At 45.8% G+C, this 15,413-nt stretch overlaps 1 protein-coding gene across 4 annotated transcripts in view; it reads left to right on the forward strand.

Annotated features, from left to right (window-relative positions):
• The window catches only part of ARHGAP22 (Rho GTPase activating protein 22), a 161,521-nt gene that overhangs the window by 981 nt on the left and 145,127 nt on the right, over window positions 1-15,413 (forward strand). Inside the window, exon 1 of one of the 4 annotated variants that reach the window (XM_057401048.1) lies at window positions 942-1,517. The exons of 1 other annotated variant lie outside the window; for it this stretch is intronic. In XM_057401048.1, the coding sequence (XP_057257031.1) occupies window positions 1,484-1,517 (34 nt within the window). In that variant the 5' untranslated portion in view covers window positions 942-1,483. Of the gene's footprint in view, window positions 1-941; window positions 1,518-3,256; window positions 3,285-15,413 lie in introns of those variants that run through there. 2 more of the 4 variants (XM_057401050.1, XM_057401049.1) reach the window with 2 other exon arrangements.

Genomic DNA, 15,413 nt, shown 5'->3' on the forward strand with positions numbered 1-15,413 from the left:
GAGGCTGAGGTTGGGCAGAAAGGTAGAATCATAACTTCTCTCAGGCAAGGCTCCTGCTGGTTATCCACAGTACCAGGACACTTGCTAAGTTTGTTTGCCACAAGATCACCAATTAGCTACTCTTCACTGTGCTGAAGCCCACCTAATATAGATGATTAATGGGGAGGTAATTATAGGAGCCTATGTATTCAGAACAGACACAAAGTTCAGATCCCACTTGTAGCCTCATTTATAAGCACTTAAATGTGAGATGGCCACCATGAACTCACAGATTTATAATTACTTCTAAGCAGCTAGTTCTACCAGTAGCTAAAGCAGCTAAAGGTCCAAAACATCTTGGCCATTGCTGCAGCCTGCACACTGAGAAGTATAGCCTCCATGATGGATCTTCTTGGCAGAGGAGGAAGCTGCCAATCTCAGATGCTTTTTGTCAATGCAATTCAGCAATACAAACCTGCAAGGTGATACTGCAGGGCATGCACATTGCTAAGAAAATATTTACCCCTTTTTCTAAACTGCAGAAGGACCTGCTAGGCAGGTAGGGATGATGAGGAAGGATGTTGTGCCAAGAACAGCCCAGGGGCAGGATGTGACAATTACTCAGATTAGATTTTCATCCATCTGTTTATAGATAATATTTAATAGTATCTAACTATTTCATCAAGTGGTTGCCCTTTCCTCCCCCTATTACTGACTGCAGACATTGACTCCCCCGCCTTCCCCCCCCCCTCCCCCCCCCCGGGAGGGGTGAGGGAGTGCTTAGGAAGGAGTACAAATAAGAATGATGGGTGCTAAAGTGGAAAGATGACATTTCTCTGTGCCCATCCTGCCAAGCTGTCAGTGCAGGCAAGACATATTTTTCTTCCTTGCAGAGAGCAGCAGGTCGTTTTTCTCTCAGCTCCCCGGCTCTCACCAGCATATCCCCCGGAGGGACGCGGTGCTCAGTAGAAAGCCCAGCACGCCGCTGCCCTCTGGACCAGCGCACTCGGTATTTCTTGGAACGCACAACTGTATCAGATGCTCAAGCTGTTCTCGGAGTGTGCCTTGTGCCCTTTTCCCCTTGGCTCGGGCTTGGAGAGATTCAGCTCCTGATGTGATCCTTGTCGAGTCAAAGCGTCTGTTGAGCGCGACCTGAGAAAGATGCTGAGGGGGAGCGCGGGATCAGCCCTGCTCCCTGAGATATATTAATAACACTGATGCATGGCCAATTAGCAGAAGGAGCCAGGTCCAGCCCTCGTGTCTGCGTGCTAGTGAAATATCGACAGTAATTACCGAGGCACTTAATGCCTAGTTTGGATGGGAATTAATTCGAGGCCGGATAAATAATGCATTAGGGTTTATTTAGCCCCGTGTGAAGCGTCGCTCCTGAGCCAGAGCTGGCAGCGGAGGGAAGCGGCGTTTGAGCGGCTGGCGCGGCGATGCGCGGGGCGGCGGCCGGGGCCGGGCGCTGAGGCTGGCGGCCGCGCCGAGCCCAGGCGGGAGCATGCTGAGCCCCAAGATCAGGCAGGCCAGGAGAGGTGAGTGCCTTCCCGCGCGACCCGGGCCCTGCGGAGGGACCGTCCCCCGGGCACGGGGGAACTTCCCAAAGGTGCATCCCCTGAGCTGCGGCGGCTGCACCCCGCACAGTGAGGCGGCTGCCCAGCTGCCCGAAGCCGGCCCAGGGAGGGGAGGGAGACAGCTGGAATGAGCGGTGCTTACAAAGGTTCGGGCAGAATGAAGCGGAGGAGGAGAGCACCTGTGCTTGTGGTCACTAACATCGTCTGCGATGTCAGGGCTGAGCAGCAGCGATAATTAAAAAACTGTACTCCGTCCTGGGACTCGGGGGAACCTTTGCGCCTCTGTGGTGGTTGCTATTGCTGTGTTTGTAGTGCTGAAATTCATTATAACAGCTGGAGACAATTATGACAAGTTTACCTGCAGCATCTCGGAGAAGCAATTTGCTGTAGCACGTTATCTCTCCAGGGCTGGAAGCAGGAGGTGGGAAACAACACCCTGTGAGCTGTGGGCAAGACAAAGAAAGGAAGGAAAACCTGTCCTGGGTTTGCAACAGCTTCTTTGTGCAGTTGTTCAGACCCTCGAGGTGTAGTGTACAGTGTTTGTAAAGCCATCAGCTAGGGCTGGGCACAGCCAGTATCTCCACTCCAGCTCTTCTGGAGGAGATGCTCTGGCAGAAGCTGTATTGTGTGATCTCCTGCTGCAGCACCAATGCCTCCTTTGAAATGGCATTTGTTGAGCATCGTTGCCATTCACAGCCTAATGACTGTCTCAGAGGGATATCTTCCCGCCCATCGGAAACAGAGGTTAGATTAATGTCATTTAGGAGCAAAAGCAGACACAGTCAAAAGAGTATGTAAAGACAGTGTTTTTCTTCAGCCATGACAGCATTATAAAATGGGAAAGTGTCACTGATTCTAGCTGCTGTGATTCCAAGACAGATACTTCCAGCCGAATGTCACTTTGCATCAGATATATATAAAAGCAGTATTAAACACTGAACAGTCCTTAAATACCAACAGACCATTAAATAGCTGTTAGTATCTTGGAGGAAAGAAGCTTTCTGCCATCTGGAGATGTCAGGATGAGATATGTACAGCCTCACCCACAGTAAAGTCAGTAACTGCTTATTTTTAGTTACACAATTTTGTAGAAGTTCAGAAAGTCCTTTGTAGGTGCTGTCTCTTTGCCATCCCTCTTCTAAGGGGTGTTAAATCTCCTTCCAGTCTTTAATATCTTTGTTATTCAGTATTTCTGCAGGCTGTTATAGCTCTGACGGGCTATAAACGATGCGACTATAGTGGTACAGGAAGTCTGTGTCAGGGTGAGGGATGAGGGCTTTCACAACTGTGTGCCTGCCATTCTTCCACTTTCTTCAATTCATCTGGAAGAGACTAAGTTGTACATTATTATCTAATAAAATCTAGTTACAGGACAGATATTCTAGATCTCTGTTGGCTGATGATGCTATGGGGAACAAACTGTCATTAAAAACCTTTGTCATTCAATTTCAGTTTACAGCTCTATATGTAATTCAGGTTTGTTCTGTTTGGTTCATTAATTGTCCAATAGTAGTTTTATTTCTGAGTAAATTTAGAACTCATGAAAAGACCTGGATTGATGGCTTTTGAAACTTTGGGAATTTTCCTACTTTGGTAATGCTATGGCAAAACACCTGTAACTTCTTAAAAAAGTTCCGAAGTATGACCTAATCCTGTAAGGTTCTTCTGAGCTCTTGTTCACAGGACCTGTAAACAGGCAGTGCTGAAGATGCTGAATGCTTCTTGAAGGTAAGTATCTCAACTTGGGAGACTGAGCTGAATGTGAAATGCTAGTTCATGCTTCCTGGGCTCTCAGCTGGGATGGCTAGTGAAGGTTCAGGTGATTCAGGCAAGCAAAGTATTGAGAAAGCTGCAAGAATCTGTTGCTGACAGTATTAATAAGGGCAGCAGATCTGCTGCAAGCTGCTGCATGAGCTTGGGTGGCTTCTCAGAGTAGTGGCTGTTAACTTTGCCATTGAGGGCTTAGTTGTGTAAGGAAGGCAGCGTGGCTTCTCTGAGCACACAGAATGAAGAAAAGGGACAAGGAAGGATACTATAGGTATAGCCTGTGATTTCACTCGATTGTGATAGAATCATAGAATGATTTGGGTTGGAAAGGACATTAAGATCATCTAGTTCCAATCCTCCTGCCATGGGCAGCGATGCCTCACTAGACCATGTCACCTAAAGTCTCTGTCCAACCTGGCCTTGAACACTGCTAAGGATGAAGTATTCACCGCTTTTTTGGTCAACTTGTTCCAGTGCCTCACCACCCTCATAGTGAAGAACTTCTTCCTTATATCTAACCAGAACTTCCCTGTCTAAGTTTTAACCCAGTACTCCTTGTCCTATTGGTACAGCCCCTGATGAAGAGTCCCTCTCCAACATTGTTGTAGGCCCCCCTCAGATACTGGAAGGCTGCTATGAGGTCTCCACGCAGCCTTCTCTTCTCCAGGCTGAACAGCCCAAATTTTCTCAGCCTTTGTATTGGAAGTGCTCTAGCCCCCTGATCATCCTTGTGGCCCTCCTCTGGACTTGTTCCAACAGCTCCATGTCCTGACAGCAATAAAGGTTCACCTAGAGATATTAATGTATTTGGTGTAGATTTCTTGAGGTTGAATTACTCAAACCACCTTTTGTGCATGTCCATATCTTTGCTTCATGCTTCCTGCATCTGTGCAAATAGGAATGCGTCATCAGCTCCCCTTGTATTTCCAAATCTCTGCTGTGGATGGTCCTTAAGAAAACTCCTTGGTTTAAAGATATTCAGACTTTCAAAAATGCCGAATCTGAAATTGATCCTGGCATCTGGGGTATAGTTCTTACTATATGTGAAAGGTACAGTATAGAACAAAGATAATTTGCCTTACTAAAGTCACTGTCAGTGTAATGCAGTCTGTGCTGTTCCATCAGCAAGCTCACATCTGTAATTCAGAAACGTGTGTTCAGAGGTACATTATGTTTTCATAAGGCCTAGGAAGGTGTTAAAATCTCACAGGCTGAAAAGCTTAATGTGCATTAATGGGCCTTCTGGAAAATCATTCATCTTGGCTAGGCCTGAATGGATTTTGCATTATTTTTTCATCTACTCTGTTTTATGTACAGCAATTGGCCAAGTCTGGGATTTCGTAATAAGTGACTACAGTGGAAAACTTCTATTTTCACATTCTTTCTGTGTGCTGGGGCATAGAAATGCTGCCTTCCAGAGTGAAGGCAAGAGAACTTTCACTATGGAGTGCAGGGAAAGAGGTTTTCAGACTACAGCCATCAGTGTCAAGGAATGAATTTTTGTCTCACTGTTATTAAGAGATGAAAAAAATGAAGCAAAGCTTTTGCTCGTTAGTTTGAAAAGTCTCAAACAGGTTATATCTGCCCAGTTGTATTTAAATGTGCTAGGAAATGGAAACTGGATTGACTACAAGCTTATGCATTGGTTTTTTAATAAGTAGTGTGATGGGATTGCCCTCTATAGCAAGAAAGTTGGCCTGCTGATGTGATAAGTTCTTTACAGTATTTCTGTCTTCAGTACAGTCTGTCTCAGCTGTATAGGTACTAAGAATAAACCTTGTCTCCTTACTGGGACTTTGTATAAATGTGTGTCTGACATAGAATCATAGAATGGTTAGGGTTGGAAAGGTCCTTAAGACCATCTAGCTCCACCCCCCCTGCCATGGGCAATATGGAATTGTCTGCACTTCTGTGACCTATTAGTTCTATTTATGGCATGCTCATACATATGTTGCAATATGTTGAAAATTTTCTTCACAGTCATAATAACTGAACTTTTGTTCTGTTGTTTACTTAAAACTTGAAGCATGAAAAGTGATGGGAGACATTTTAGCTAGCTAGCCTGCTGCAGGCTAACTGGTTTTACCTCAGGTATCCTTCACATAGCTGTAGTAGAACAGAGTTACATTCCTCTTTTTTTTCCTTCTCTGAAACTTGTCATAATACAATTTTAATGAAAAGTGGGCTTTAGCATACTTAAAACATTTCTAAGGATGGTATACAGTAATGCTTCTGGGAGGGTCTTTAAGAGGGTAAAGTACTATTGTAACCCTGTGGGAGCATGCACATGTACAACGTAAGCTTCATGTGCTTGCAGTGACGACAGCTAGGTTTTAATATTCAATGCCTTTGCAATGGTGTCATTGTATTTTTAGTGAAAGTACTGTGTCTTTGGTTACAGGAGCATCAATATCCTATATTTAGACTGCTTTCTTAGCAGTAAGGATATATGATTGCATGATTTCTCTATCAATCTCTGTCCTACCAATTTTTTAGTTGCTTGGCTAAATTCAACCAGATTTGAAAGCAGAAAAGGAGTGTCAAGATGTATTTTGACTTGTACAACCTTAAAGAAAAATGGTGACAGGACAAAGGAAAGATAACCATATCTGTACACCTAGGGAAAATTGTCAAATAGTACTCTAAAGGAAGATATGTTCTGGTCCAAGGACCATCCAAAAGATACATACTGGCTGTCCTGTAAGAGCACACATATAGTCAATTCTGCCAAAAAGCTAAGGGATATAGGAATATATTAGTTTTTTGGGGATATGGAAGGAACTGGCTATTTTGTGGCATGTACAAGATAAATACATTTTTAATTGTTAAGTCCTGAGATACTATGGTAGTAAATTGGTGGCCACTGAAGTAAAGGATTAACATAAAATTATCAGTTCTGAATGGAAAAATCTTGTGATATTCCATGGATTAGGGAAAACCCTAGGCCACATATGAGGTCCAAGGCAGTGCCGGGCTTGAACCAAGTTTCCCAAAGTTTAGTATACATGACAAAATACTGGATTAACCTTTCTTCTTATTCCACAACTTTTCATTGGCCATTTTCTGTCATCAGAATGTATCTGATTTCATAAGAACTCGCCAATTAAGAACAGTTTAGACATATAAATGCAACCCTGCAACTTTATTTCTTAAGTAAAAGAAAGGCATCAGCATAATAGGATGAACATACTGTTATGAAATTGTGGGGGATGCCTCCAGGAACTTTTTTTCTGTACCAGAAACATGAAATGATTAGGGTCATCTCTCTAGAGATTTCTTGTCTTTCAAAGGAAATTACATTATTAATCACTTCTTCAAGACAGTCTTAATCACAGTGGAAGGCTATCAGCCAGTCATGGCTTTCGGGAGTTCTCATCTATCCCGAGTTTGCCAGGCTCAGGAATAAGCTTTGGTGATGATGAATGACATCTGAGGAAACATGAATTAGGCATTTTTAGAACAGTGAAGGACATGGAACTGTTGGAACAAGTCCAGAGGAGGGCCACGAGGATGATCAGGGGACTGGAGCACCTCCCGTATGAAGACAGGCTGAGAAAGTTGGGGCTGTTCAGCCTGGAGAAGGCTGCATGGAGACCTCATAGCAGCCTTCCAGTATCTGAAGGGGGGCTGTAAGGATGCTGGGGAGGGACTCTTCATTAGGGACTGTAGTGACAGGACAAGGGGTAATGGGTTCAAACTTAAACAGGGGAAGTTTAGATTGGATATAAGGAAGAAGTTCTTTCCTGTTAGGGTGGTGAGGCCCTGGAATGAGTTGCCCAGGGAGTTTTGAATGCTCCACCCCTGAGGGTGTTCAAGGCCAGGTTGGACAGAGCCAGGGTGGCATGGCTTAGTGTGAGGTGTCCCTGCCCATGGCGGTGGGGTTGGAACTTGATGATCTTAAGGTCCTTTCCAACCCTAACTATTCTATGATTCTATGACTCTATTAGAAGATGCTGCTTGTTCAGTGCCTCATTTGGCCTACCCAGTTAATAATTCCTCAGTATCACCAACACACTTCAGGTTCCAGGAGTTGAACCTCATCTAAGAGGCAACTCCACAATGCCAGTATCAGGCATAGGTAGCAAGACAATATATGAGACCCAGCAAGGAAATAAAAAACAGTGATTTAAATGAGATTTCAATGAAAAGGAGAAAAAAGAAACAGTGTGCAATTCAGTCTGTGAAAAAAAGATGTGGCAGAGAGAAGAAATCAGGAACAGTAAAATAAATACACTTCACAGGGACCCAGAGACAGCAAAAAAGCCCCAAGTGCATTCAAGACTTCTCTGTTTACCAGTACATCAACCCTCTAGCTTCTTGCTGTAGTCCAAGTCCTCCACACAGAGGAGGCAATTCTGCTGCCCCATGCGCAACAGGAGTTCTCTGTCATGTTTCTGTTTTCCCTGGCATTCAGGGAGAACTGAGGGCACCTCACCCCTCAATTCCTGCAGAGGCCAGTACCATGCTGCTGGAGCAAGTCCTGAACCTCAGAGACTGCTCAGTGGGGACAGTTTCTCAGCCTGTATTCCTTTCAAAATTACACTGTGTGAAGTGCCCTTGTTTCACTGGCCAGGGAAAGGCAGAAAAGGGGAACTCTCCCATGTGTCTAGTCCCTGTCATCAAACCACATCTTAGCACCTGCAGCCTGTTAACTCTGCAAAGAGGAACACCAATGTCTCCGTAACCCCACGCTGCAGCTGTGGTTTGAGGGGCTGATGATGCACACAACTATCCCAGAGCACGTGGGAGGACAGCACCTTGGCACCTCCAGCTTATCAGGCAAATAATAACACCCAGCTTCTTACTTTGGAACCAAAGTAAACAGCCCTTGGGCTGTGAACTTCTTCAAACACTTCCTTCAGCCCCCAAGAGCCCATCAACATATCTGGGAGCACACCAGCCCCAGCAGGATCAATGTGACTAGCTGCAGCTGGCATGGCAGAGCCACCATTAGCAAGGAGCCCAGCTGTGAGTGGGAGTTTAATTACACACCCCCTTAAATAAGTGGTTCTCTAGGACAGAAGCAGCAATTTCAGGAGCTGTGGTCCGGGAAGGTATGTGGGTAAAAGGTTTGGATGAAGTGATGGTAAATATGATTTGTTTTATGGCTTACAGTTTGTGAGCTGGTAGAGGAAAGAGTATGTAAGGCATTAGGGGGAAGGAGGTGGTGGTTTTCTCAGTGGTGTGGGTCTCAGTTTCATCATTTTTGCTTTGGAGGAACATGAGATAAAGCTGCTGAGGGGAGTTTGAAGTCTGAAAGCAACGGTACAGAGCCTGTGGAGGGAGGCATTGGGGCTGGAGCTCATGTACTGCTTGATTAACTTTCCTGAAGGCAGGGAAGAAATAGGCCCAGACTCAAGTATAAAGTATGGGAGAAGAAATGAACAAGGAGTGAGCTGGGTGTTTTTTCTCATCAATGTTAGCCCTAGAGAGGTGAATGAAGCTGGAGATTGCTTTTGCCCCTTGGTACTAGATCAGTCTTCTAGTACTGTGCTGTTTTGGTGCAGGGGTGGGCAGCAGTAAGCTACACTATCAGCTGTGCACTGTAATTACTTTGTGTCTGTTGCTCTAATCCATTGGCCATGTGCATGTATAGAAAGGGTCAAGAAAATGGTATTTGTGAGATTCCTCCAAGCACAGGTTCAATATCCTACTCTAGCTTTGTGGTGTGTCTCATGAAGAAGGACCTAAGCTATTCAAAGGTGTAATCTTCTCATCTCTTTAGAGATCCCTCCCTTTTCCCACACAGGATTCAGGGTGTGTGCTGAACCAAGTGCTGCTCTTGGCAATAGCAGTTTTCCTTCCCTGCCTAAAGGCTTAGGCAGGAAATAGCTTTGCTCAGAAAAGCCCCGAGATGTTTGCAAGCAGGCACTAGCTTATTAAGCACAGGCAATCTGAACTTGAAATAATGAGCCCTGGCTTCACCTCCTGGGGAAGGGAAGGGGTCTTGAGAAAAATCAGTAATGCAGCTCAAAAGGTAGCTGGACTGCTGGGGAAAGAAATTATGGGAAATACATTAAATATTAAAAAAAAGAAAAAGCCATAGGCTAATTGCTTGCAAAACACCCACTGAGTGAGTACAGGGTGAACCTGGTAGGGTTGGGAAGAGCACAGTGGAAGCACTACAAATGCTAATAGTTCTCTCCTGCAAGGACAGTCTCCTGCAAGGACAGTCCCCTGCTAGTTTTAGTGCTTATATAAATGTGTTGTTCTTAATTGAAAGGTTATTGCTAAAAAATGAGTTTTTCTTTGCTGGCTCTCCCTTTACATTCATGGTAGTTGATAAGCAAGCACAGCAGCATAAAACACAGAGCTGAACTTTTCTCTAGCTCCTTGCATTATGGGCAGAGGTAGCTTAAGGCAACAATAAAGACACTTGCACACTGTGGCAGGAAGGGAGTACCACTTGATGAGGCTGCAGTATAAGCTATTTGGTAAACTGGAAGAGTAAATTATCTATGCCTATTCTCTGTCCAAGACTGCATGTGTTTAAGGTGTTTAAAATTAACCTGGGGGAGGGAAGCTGTGGCTGACAGTCCTTCTAATGTGTATTCTTTCTACAGACATTTATCTGTGTGTCCCTTGTATGCAAAAGTTGGTAAATTGGTCTTCATGAAGAGCTAAAGAGAGGACATACTAGGTCTTTGCTGCAACTGAAAAAAGTTACTTGTAATATCCTTTCCCTTAAATGCAAGTGCTAAACATTATTGTGCTTCAATAGTATAGTCACCCTGTGAACTGGTATTAAGAGTTTAAAGAGCAAAACTATGATATAAGGAACAAAATAACAAGAAGCTGTATATGTTGGTTCTAAGGTGAGAACTGATTCTGTTGCAGGGGAAAGGATTGGGTTGATCGTAATCTCTTTGGGAGAACTGTATGTTCAGGTTTAATACTTGCTCCTCCTCGGAACCCTATTTTAGAAGAAGCCTCCCTTATTAACCAGTGACATCTCATTACAAATACTTATGGCTAAATAAGCTAAATTAGGTACTTAACTTCAGAGTATATAATTAATGTGGGGGTAAGAATTCCTATATTTCTTCTGCCTTTGTCCTCCAAATCAACCCTGGTAGCAGGGCAAGTCACTAAGCTGCCTGTTGTCCAGAGAAGGAAGCAGGGTTTGCACATTGAAAATGGGTACAACAAATGCTGAAACGGGGACATAGAACTGTTGGCTCAGTGCTGTGCCCTGAAAAGTAGGCTGGGAATGAATAGCTTCCTAATGTTCAGATGAGAGAAACATGAAATACAATGGTATAGGTGAATTTGGGCAAGTTTATTGCTGAAAGTGGCTGGACATGATATTGTTTTGGTCTTGCAGCCAGTTGCTGGCAAAAGGCCTTGACAAAGTTTTCTGTCCTCCTGATTATTTTTTTCAGTCCAGAATAATTTAGGAAAGCGATAGCTCATGAAAAGTGGTGGACAAACATCTTTGGTGCTTATAATGTCAGTGGAAAGTACTAGTGATGCTGGCAGCCACTGCGGTGTCTGAATAATACAGACCCTGGGCTTGGCATGGCACAGGCGTGGCTGGAGAACCTATGAGTAGTTTGAGTTGTGTTTGTATCTGTAGGGCTGAAGAGCTGCAGTGTCGACCAGGACACTGCAGTAATTTGTGCTGTAGGAGCTCAGGATAGAGTTTTGGCTGCAATCTGAATATTATTGTGGTCAGCACTTTTTGTTTGCTCTTCAGTCCATTATGGCTGGGAATATTATTAAAAGTTAAGTCTTAAAGCTGTACCTGTAGGGAAGACTACAAGAGGCTTTTTCTGATTGTGGAGGCAGTACAAGGTATTCATTCAGTCTTCCTTCTGTGACCCAATTTGACTCACTAAAATAGCAGGAAGAAAAAAAATCTGAGATACCTTTCAGCTGTTCCAGTAGGTAATTATTCTTATGAAAAGGTCTTGCCTTGTCAATGAAGTATAAGAATGAAAGGCTGGGTGTATCAGCAGAAGGAAAGAGCAATGCGAGTGTAGGGAGAAGGGAGTAAGACTTCCCTCTTCTGGCAGCAATGGGCTGTAGCTCAGCGTGGTTGGCTGCCCGTGGAAGGACAGAGCTTCTCCAGCAGCAGAGATGCCTTTAGCAGTGCTTGTCAGGTAGGCAGTTCTAACCAACCGGTAGGAGATGATGTTCAGCTTTCAGGAGATTCTGCCAGGGTTCACTGAGAGTGGAGAGCTGATGCTCGGGTTTGCTAGATAGTTTTGTAGTTCGCTGTGTGTGATAAGTGGGTGCGCTTTAAAGTGACTGACCAAATGGCTATGTAAGTGCTGATGTGTCCTCTGAATCCCTGCAGTGGATCTAGCTGGGAGCTATCAGGACGATGCAGGTAAAAGGACCTGAAAAATAAAATGCACTCTTGTGCTGTGACCAGTTTTATGTACTTGGGCTGCCTATTAATATAGTTTGTAACTCTGATTTTGCAATAGTGGATTGGATTTGGGGCTCTAACTCTGGTTAGAGTTTATTCATGATTGGTAAGAATATCCTTGAATTCCACCTGCTCCACCCCTCCTCTCCCAGAAAAGAATAAAACATAGAATCACAGAATTGTTAGGGTTGGAAAGGATCTTCCAACCCCCCTGCCATGGGCAGGGACACCTTAACACTAAACCATATCACCCAAGGCCTCGTCCAACCTGGCCTTGAACACTGCCAGGGATGGAGCATTCACAACCTCCCTGGGCAACCCATTCCAGTGCCTCACCACCCTAACAGGAAAGAATTTCCTTCTTATATCCAACCTAAACTTCCCCTGTTTAAGTTTTAACCCGTTACCCCTTGTCCTGTCACTACAGTCCCTAATGAAGGGTCCCTCTCCAGCATCCCTATAGGCCCCCTTCAGATACTGGAAGGCTGCTATGAGGTCTCCACACAGCCTTCTCCAGGCTGAACAGCCCCAACTTCCTCAGCCTGTCCTCATACAGGAGGTGCTCCAGTCCCCTGATGATCCTCGTGGCCCTCCTCTGGACTTGTTCCAACAGTTCCATGTCCTTTTTATGTTGAGGACAGCAGAACTGCACACAATACTCCAGGTGAGGTCCCATGAGAGCAGAGTAGAGGGGCAGGATCACCTCCTTCCACCTGCTGGTCACACTCCTTTTGATGCAGCCCAGGATATGGTTGGCTTTCTGGGCTGCGAGCGTGCACTGAAGCCAGCTCATGTTCATTTTCTCATTGCCCAGCACCCCCAAGTCCTTCTCTGCAGGGCTGCTCTGAATCTCTTCTCTGCCCAACCTGTAGCTGTGCCTGGGATTGCTCCGACCCAGCTGTAGGACCTTGCACTTGGCATGGTTAAACTTCATGAGGTTGGCATCAGCCCACCTCACAAGCGTGTCAAGGTCCCTCTGGATGGCATTCCTTCCCTCCAGCGTATCAACCGAACCACACAGCTTGGTGTCATTGGCAAACTTGCTGAGGGTGCACTCAATCCCACTGTCCATGTCAGCGACAAATACGTTAAACAAGACCAGTCCCAACACTGATCCCTGAGGGACACCACTCATTACTGGTCTCCAGCTGGACATTGAGCCATTGACCACAACTCTTTGTGTGTGGCCATCCAGCCAGCCAGTTCTTTATCCACTGACTGGTCCATCCATCACATTGATGTGTCTCCAATTTAGAGACAAAGATGTCTTGTGGGACAGTGTCAAACGCTTTATAAAAGTCCAGGTAGATGACATCAACTGCTCTACCCTGTCCATCAGCTCTGTAGCCCCATCATAGAAGGCCACCAAATTGGTCAGGCAGGATTTCCCCTTAGTGAAGCCATGCTGGTTGTCACCAAGCACCTTGTTGATTTTCATGTGCCTTAGCATGCCTTCCAGGAGAATCTGCTCCAAGGTTTTGCCAGGCACAGAGGTGAGACTGACTGGTCTGTAGTTCCCTGGGTCATCCATTTTCCCTTTCTTGAAAATGGGGGTTATATTTCCCTTTTTCCAGTCATCGGGAACTTCACCTGACTGCCATGATTTCTCAAATATGATGGCCAGTGGCTTAGCAACTTCATTTGCCAGCTCCTTCAGGACCCACAGATGGATCTCATCAGGACTCATGGACTTGTGCACATTCAGGTTCTCAAGATGGTCCTTGAACCTGTTCCTCTCCTATGGTGTGCCCAAGGTCTTCATTCTCACAGTCCCTGGTCTGCCTTCTAAGACTTGGGTGGTTTGGTCAGAGCCTTTGCCAGTGAAGACTGAGGCAAAGAAGTCATTCAGAACCTCAGCCTTCTCCAAATCCTGTGTAGCCAGTTCTCCCGAGAGCTTCCTGAGGGGGCCTACGTTCTCCCTAGTCTGTTTTTCATTTGCTATGTACCTGTAGAATCCCTTCCTGTTATCTTTAATACCTTGTCGTGGTTTAAACCCAGTCAGGTAACTTGTTCACTCACTCCCAGTGAGTGGTGCTGAGCTGACAACAATCGAGGTCCGTGTCCATCTCCCCCCCCCCCTTGCACCGGGGCTCTCCCATTCCCCGCTCCCGGAGGAACGGGGAGGAGGATCGAGATAGTGCAACTCCTATGGGTTGAGACAAGAACAGTCCAGCAACAAATCACCACCGCTACTATCAGCTAAAACAATGATAAGGGAAAATAACAAGGGAAGAGAATACGATACCACCGGCCAAGAAAGCGAGTTCCACCTGGAAGCCCCTGTCCTTCCGGGTAACTCCCAGTTACCCCTCACCCCGGGCATGACGTGCTGTGGTATGGAATACCTCCCCGGCTAGCCTGGGTCAGGTGCCCCATCTCTGCTTCCTCGCAGCTTCCCCTCCTCCCTGGCAGAGCATGAGCCTCACAGAGTCCTTGGTCAGGGTAAACATCACTTAGCAACAGCCGAAAACATCGGCTTCACCAACACTGTTCTCAAACTAGAAGTCAAAACACAGCACTGCACCAGTTAACACAAAGGAAAAACATGACTGTTACTGCTGAACCCAGGACATTATCCACCCCTTATTCCATACCATTCACGTCGTGCTCAGATCCCACATTTTCAATACACCATTGCTCTCCCACATATATACATCCATATACATACAGACCAAGAGGAAAAAATCATTTTCTTAGTGCATGGACCAATCCCTATAATGCTGCCGAGTCCATTCGGTCCGTGATGTTCCAAGTTCATTCTCTGTTGGGATGATGGCTGGAGGGAAGTCAGGGCCAGTCGCTGGTGACCTGGAGACATCTAGTTGATGGGCTATAAAAGCATTACACAGCAGGCAACAGCATACAATTGAGTTCACTGGCTGTTTTCCCCTAAAATCAAATCCCCTTGAGGTATACATCGGACTTCCCCATCTTCCCGCATTACCCACCAAGTATATCCAGGTCCCTGAGCAAAAGCAATCCCACGAGTGGGTTTGCCTTTACCTGAAGCAGGAATAACCCAGACTGTCTTCCCCAGCAAATTCTTCATATGCACCACGGGAACTTTGTCCCCCTCTACAATATGTAAAAGTTCTGACTGGCCTGGGCCAGCCCTGTTGGCAGATCCTCTGGTGTTGACCAACCAGGTGGCCTTTGGTAAATGTGTATCCCAATGCTTGAAAGTTCCCCCACCCATTGCTCTCAGTGTAGTTTTTAACAGCCCATTGTACCGTTCGATTTTCCCAGAGGCTGGTGCATGGTAGGGGATGTGATATACCCACTCAATGCCATGCTCTTTGGCCCAAATATCTATAAGGTTATTCCGGAAATGAGTCCCATTGTCTGACTCAATTCTCTCTGGGGTGCCGTGTCGCCACAAAATCTGTTTCTCAAGGCCCAGGATAGTGTTCCGGGCAGTGGCATGGGGCACAGCGTATGTTTCCAGCCACCCGGTGGTTGCTTCCACCATGGTAAGCACATGGCGCTTGCCTTGGCGGGTTGGTGGCAGTGTGATATAGTCAATCTGCCAGGCCTCCCCATATTTATACTTCAACCATCGTCCTCCGTACCAAAGAGGCTTTAACCGCTTGGCTTGTTTAATTGCAGCACATGTTTCACACTCATGAATAACCTGGGCAATAGTGTCCATTGTTAAGTCCACCCCTCGGTCACGGGCCCATCTGTATGTTGCATCTCTGCCCTGATGGCCTGAAGTG

The sequence above is a fragment of the Pezoporus wallicus genome, unplaced genomic scaffold, assembly GCF_028554395.1.
Source record: "Pezoporus wallicus isolate ANWC-B61680 ecotype Strahan unplaced genomic scaffold, APGP_CSIRO_Pwel_v1 contig_5524, whole genome shotgun sequence".
Lineage (NCBI taxonomy): Eukaryota > Metazoa > Chordata > Aves > Psittaciformes > Psittacidae > Pezoporus > Pezoporus wallicus.